Source organism: Myripristis murdjan, chromosome 16 (genome assembly GCF_902150065.1).
Source record: "Myripristis murdjan chromosome 16, fMyrMur1.1, whole genome shotgun sequence".
Taxonomy (NCBI): domain Eukaryota; kingdom Metazoa; phylum Chordata; class Actinopteri; order Holocentriformes; family Holocentridae; genus Myripristis; species Myripristis murdjan.
The window spans coordinates 15,835,601-15,841,742 of record NC_043995.1 but is presented as its reverse complement, the minus strand read 5'-3'; the positions used below and the strand labels follow the sequence as shown (position 1 = coordinate 15,841,742).

Genomic DNA, 6,142 nt, shown 5'->3' with positions numbered 1-6,142 from the left:
GAAACTGCATGATTCAACCTCCTGATCCAGCCATTTTTGTGCATTTTTCTAGGGATCACATACACTGAATATACTTGTGAAATTTACAAGATATCAGCAACTTTTTTTTCTTTTTTCTTTTTTATACTGATATACACCACAGATAAAAGCCATTGTCAATGATTTATGTTAGAAACAAAGGAAAGGCACTCAAACTCCTTTACTTGGGCTTATTTTAAACAAGCCAGCATTTTGAGCAGTGCAGTTTTCAGGGTTTCACTACCCTGAAGTGACTGAATCCCCTCATTAAATCTTTACCAGTCACAAAGCAGGAGATACAAACAAGTGTCAGCAAAAGGTAAATGAGATTGAGTTTGCTGTATCACATATTGTCACACATTGTAGAAAAAAGCAGGCTTATGTGCACAGCCAATTAAAGTTGGATATAGGTGCAGCACACTATAATTTCACAGTGAGAAAAATAACTGCACATAAATTTAAGCAGAATTTTGTGCACGTTGCATGAGAAAAACATTTGGGATTGTGCAGGCTCTCTCTGTCATCACATGGCTCATACATCTTACCTATGGCTATATTGACGGCCCCCGCTGTGTGTGTGTGTGTGTGTGTGTGTGTATGCGCCCCCCCCCCCCCCCCCCCCCCCCCCCCCCCCCCCGTTCAGTCACGTGACAGGGCACAACCATAGAACTAGTATAGGTAGAGTGTGATTTCCATTCAAGAGTGCATCCTGATTTTGACATAGGCTACACTACATATTAGGACTTATTTTTAAAGAGTACAAAACTGCAATAGTAAAACTGTATGCTGTCATTTAAATGGAGGCTTTACCTGAGCATTTACTCGGCCTATTATAATTTTCTGTTATCAGTTATCAGTGTGCATAAATTGTGGTTTGAGTGAAAAAAGCATGAAACACATAGAAACAGAAATGCAATGGGGATTATTCCAGTACCGAGTCAGTCCAATTTCTGTAATTCCAGCTTTCAATTAGGATTTAAAACATGGAAGAAAAAGGCTTCAGTGTCAGCCATCTTAGCTGTACCAATGTCAAACATCATGATGCGCCAGGGAGTGTCTGCTCTATGGGCTCTACTTCTACAGGGTCAACTCTCGCAGCCAAACTGTCTGTCCCGCTCTGACTGCGTTCAAAAAGCGACTCGAGGTGAAGTGTTTACTGGCTTCTCTCTCTCCAGGTACACCACTCACTGCTTGTATCGGTATCGACATAGGTCATAATGCATCATAGCAGAGTTATGCAACCGGTAAAATGGTGAATTAAAACTTACCATGTGAAAAAAAGCTGGAAAAGTGTTGCGCTACATCCCGTTTTGAACCGCGAACGGCAGCCACTAGGATACGCGAGCTAACTAGGCTAAGCTACTTAGCTGCTTGCTAACGTTAGCCAGCCAGCAACTAGTCAGCACAGTAGTGTATGGGTAGCTAACTCGGTAGCACAGACTCAGATCGCTTTGGAGTGCATTTACCATGCTGCAGATGGGTTTAGCCCAGGGAAATGAACCCATGAAATACTGCAAGTACTGAGCGCTAGGCCCGATGCCCGTATGCTAACACCGAGCTAGCGCTAGTTAGCTTGCGGCCACAAACATGTCAGAATGAAACTTCCCTGATTCCCGTGTGTAAATGTGGCTAAATATAACGACTCTATACACTATTCCTTGTTGTAACAGTCATTTCCAAGTTTTCTACACCTAAATTGGCAGAGTTGCTTAGCTTGCGTGTAGTAATCTGTTGAACGTGGCTAGTAGAAAGGTAATTAACTATCGCCCGGTAACTCTGCGTTACTTTAGTTATGGCAGTGTTTGCTAATTTGGCCAAATAGCTCCCCTTTACACGTTAAATGTATTTTTCTTTATTTCCTTCTTTTATCCATTCTTTCTCAATTCAGGACAGTTGTTGAGCAACAGTATTTAGGCTACCCGGTGTCCCAGAATGGACTCAGACATTTTGAACATAGAGGACATAGTGATGGGACGAGGACTGCCTGATCCCCCTCCACAAGTTCCCTCTGAGAAAACAGTGGAACCGTACACATCCATCACTATCAAGCCGCCTCCTGCAGCCCCTGTTCAGCCCTGTGAGTAGAGTGGTAGTCATTGCACAACTTGATGTGGTTAACAGCAACAGCGAGGTTGGTCTCTTCTTTGTACCGCCTTACCAGTCTTTTTCTGTCTCCCAAGACCAGCATGAGAGTCTGCAGTGTTTCCAGTGCTTCATCACATTCTGCAGTGCCAAAGCCAAGGAAAGGCATATGAAGAAGAGCCACCGAGAGGAGTATAAGCAGCAGCTTCAACAGGTAAGCTTCAAAACAAACGCGGTCTTTCATAACACTGGGGAACTTTAGAAACACTGCTTATTGTCATTCACCAATTCTGTCAGTGTGTAGCCACTGACAGCTTGTGGGACTTTGACATGCATTTGGAGTTAAAGAAACTATGTTCAGTCCTGAAGCACACTTTGACTGATGATTAGCAAACCCATCTGTGTTTTGATGTAAGTTGTTGAAACAATCTTCAGGTCGACACCGCAGACGTGCATTTTTGACTAAAAGGTATTGCATTTGGGTGCAACATTATCTGTGTGTTTTTGTTAAAAGGCAGCTCACAAGGCATGTTGATGGGGCGTTGCGGTTTCTTTTTGGTGGTCATTTAACATATATTTGGACGTGTTAATTGGAGTTCATGTTAAGTTTTGATGAACCCCAGTGATAGGGATAAGAGAAAAGACTTTACTTGATGTTGCAGTGTCCATTCTTTCTCACTTTTATGCCCCTGAAGGTGCACAAATAGTTACAGAAGCAAGTCCCCTGTGTTTTAAGTAACTGTATTTTCTGACAAATACACACACTGAGTTGAAAGTATCAGCTGTATAATTTTGTCATAAATATATTGCTGTCATGTTGGGCTGGATGATATATCAATATTATATTGGTAGGCCTATCGATGTGAGACAAGATATTGTCTAGGATATTGCAATATTGTGATATGGCATAAGTGTTGTCTCTTACTGTTTTTAAAGCCTGCATTACAATAAAGGGATGCAATTTTCTGAATTTATTAGATATTCATCAGCATGCCAATTTAAATACACCAGATAAAACACATGATGTATATGTGAATTTGTATATATAGTCTGTCCTGTGTTGAATGCACTGATTAGATCTTGTACTGTGATGCTATGTGAGCTGTCAGTCTACCTGCATGCGAACAAACACTTTGCAGTTGAATTGCATCTTAGAACGTTCTGTCAAGGTTCTGCAAAATTTCGCCCTTGTTATTGCTGTTATTTCAACTTTTAATTTTAGCTCACATGGTCTTTGCCTCTATTCTACAGGGAAATACATTGTTCACCTGCTATGTGTGTGATCGCACCTTTCCATCATCTGAGGAACTGACACAGCACCAGCCGACACACAGCAAGGAAGACAAGCCCTTCAAATGTATTCACTGCAAGGAGAGCTTCAGGATCTTCTCTGAAGTGAGTGTTGTTTATAATCATGTGTCAGAGAATTGCTCTGAGACAATTCTCACTTGGAGTACTAAAATTTTATTTAGATGATGTGCCAGGAATTCTAAAACATAGTTAGCCCCACATGTCTGAATCCTCCAATTTTTCTGTTAATTGTAAACATGTAGCTACACTGTAAGAGCTGAAAATATTGAGTATATTTCATGTGACATATTTTATATTTAATCCTCAGCTCACAACCCATAGAAGACAGGTGTGTCCAGAGAGACAGTTTGCGTGTAAAGACTGCACTGAAACCTTCCGCAGTGCTGCACTGCTGCGCACTCACCGCCTGGCCCAGCACCCTCGCCCAGAAGGGGATGCTACAGAGCAGCCGGATGACCCTGCAAAGACCCATCGCTGTAGGAAGTGTGGTCAAGGATTTGAATCAGAGTCAGAGTTGGTGGTCCACCAGGAGAAGTACTCGACGGGTCAGCAGTGCAATGGCAGTGCCTCATCTGTCAAGAAACGTGGACGGCCCTCCAAAGTTGAAGACCCTGCTGGTGCTGAGAAGAAGGGAAAGCAGAAAAAGAAAGAGGGTGAGGCAACAGAGGAGCCAGTGAAGAGCAGCAGCACGTCAGAGGCAGGAGCACCTCCAGTGGAGGAAAAGGGAAAAGTAGGTGGCGCAAAGCGTGGCCGTCCTAAGGCAGCAGCAAAAACAGAAATAGCAGACAAAAAGAGTCCTGAAGATGACAGCCAAGCTCAAATAAAGGAGAAGAAACCTAAAGTGGCTTCCGCCCCGCCCCGCCAGCTCCCCTGTCCTGAATGTGAGCTCACCTTCCCGGGCTTGAGTCAGCTCCGTGCCCATAAGAAGGAAAAGCACACCCCTCGAAAAGCCCATCCCTGTGAGGAATGTGAAGAGAGCTTCGCCCGTCCTGAGCAGCTAGAGGCCCACAAGGCGCGGGCTCACACTGAAGGCCGCTTTGCCTGCCCAACCTGTGGCAAGAGCTTTGGCCGCGAGCGTACCATGAAAGCTCATGAGAAAAGCCACTCAGAGGAGAAGGTTGAAAACCGAAGTGTGAAGAGATAATTGAGGGATGTGAGTCTTTAGTAAAGGCATTGGGGACTAGCAGAAAGTGTATGGATTTTGAACATTTTAGTCAGGATTTTCTTTTTTATATATATATTTTAAATTGGAGATATGATGCTTGATCAGACAGTTTTAGATGAGTTTGGGATGTTTTTGAGAAGGAAATATGATATTTTAGCAAGACTATTATCTTGAGTTGAGGTCTTTAACTTCACAGCGTTGCAATTTTGGTTGTGGCCTGTTGGGATTTTGGATAAACAGACACATCACATAAATTGACTAACCAAATGTTAAAAAAACATCTATTACAGATTTTGACAAGATACATAATATGAGGTTGTAAAAAAAATGTTATTAACTTTTAATGATCTGAGTTTTTTTTTTTTTTTTTTTTTAATTTTCATTTAATTTTGTTTTTTAAGAAATTGTGGAATGCGTGTGGTGTGACTTCTATACTTTTTGTCTTGAGTTAAACTCAGTTTGTGGTCAAATGTGCTTTGTCCCCCTCCTCCTCCTCCCTTCCTCCCCCTCTCAGAATAACTAGTATTTCTTTCCAAATTGGATTCGGTGAATATTTTGAAGCAAATTCATTGTCTATTAGTGATAACAATATTTGAATGTTTAGACATGTTTGTCACATGAAATGCATTATTTACAGGTCCTGGCTTATATTGTGTATTTTTTTTTTTTTACACTTAATGAGTTTCAGAAGGCACAGAATGTCAACAAATGAGTGAAGTTTATCTAAGAGCTGGTTTTGGCCCAGTGTTGTCAGTCACTACAAACTGGACGTAAATGATCCACTGCAACCCAGACTTCTTACATTAAACCTTAGTTATTTCTTTTGTTAATACTGTAGAAGAATATGTAATGTCTTAAATATTTCTTGAATGCAACACATGGATCTTTGATGCCATAGAGTCCTCTAAGGAACTGTAAATCAAGTGTTCTTATTCATTGATTGGATTGTTTTTCCCACTGCAACATGTCTGAAAACTGTAATAAAAAAAAAAAGTAATGCTTTCCCAAGGGAGGCTGCTAAAGAAATAGTTTGTGTCTTTGTTGTCACCTCTAATTTCAGAATAGTGCTTGTTTACAAAGAGATTAAATGTATTCAGTCCATGATTTGCTCTCAGGATTAGACATACACGTGGGATACCCACTTTGTAAGAACGAAGACATTTCATATTGCATTGATTATGTTCATAGTTTTGGTAGTTTTTCAGACAACTGTGTGCCATCTACTTACTGGAACTTTTTGTAAGTTCTGAAATTCTCTGTAAATAACTCCAATTAGAGATTATTCTGTGCATGTATTTCTAAAAAGATTCCTGGAATTATACTGAATGGCAAAATAAAAAGCATTAGAACTCAACAGCTACACATGTAATCTACTACAGAGAGGTCTGTTGTGCACACATGCACATGCATTGTTTAATAAAATTACTTAATCTTAACGGTGACCTTAAGTGGTTGTCAAATTGCCATTGACAATTTCATCATCATTAGTAATCGTGACACCATTGCTAAAGAGAATGAATATATTTTGAATTTAACTGCTCTTGTGAATAATGTTTTTTTGTATGC

General features: G+C 40.8%; 1 protein-coding gene across 2 annotated transcripts; it reads left to right on the top strand.

The window, feature by feature from the left end:
* Positions 1–1,066: 1,066 nt before the first annotated feature.
* On the top strand, positions 1,067–5,041 carry znf576.2 (zinc finger protein 576, tandem duplicate 2). Of its 2 annotated transcripts, none has more exons than XM_030073404.1 (5): positions 1,067–1,193; positions 1,907–2,095; positions 2,199–2,314; positions 3,352–3,495; positions 3,719–5,041. In XM_030073404.1, exons 2-5 carry the CDS (start codon positions 1,951–1,953, stop codon positions 4,553–4,555), a joined length of 1,242 nt encoding a protein of 413 aa, XP_029929264.1. In that variant the 5' UTR covers positions 1,067–1,193; positions 1,907–1,950; the 3' UTR covers positions 4,556–5,041. The 2 variants fall into 2 exon arrangements, with proteins under 2 accessions (XP_029929264.1, XP_029929265.1); XM_030073405.1 differs by having other exon boundaries at positions 1,146–1,162.
* The last annotated feature ends 1,101 nt before the right edge of the window (positions 5,042–6,142 follow it).

Coding starts and splice junctions, on each gene's coding strand:
- znf576.2 (XM_030073404.1), top strand. CDS start 1,951: ATGGACTCAGACATTTTGAACATAGAGGACATAGTGATGGGACGAGGA. Junction 2,096..2,198: donor TGCAGCCCCTGTTCAGCCCT/GTGAGTAGAGTG, acceptor CTGTCTCCCAAG/ACCAGCATGAGAGTCTGCAG. Junction 3,496..3,718: donor GCTTCAGGATCTTCTCTGAA/GTGAGTGTTGTT, acceptor TTTAATCCTCAG/CTCACAACCCATAGAAGACA.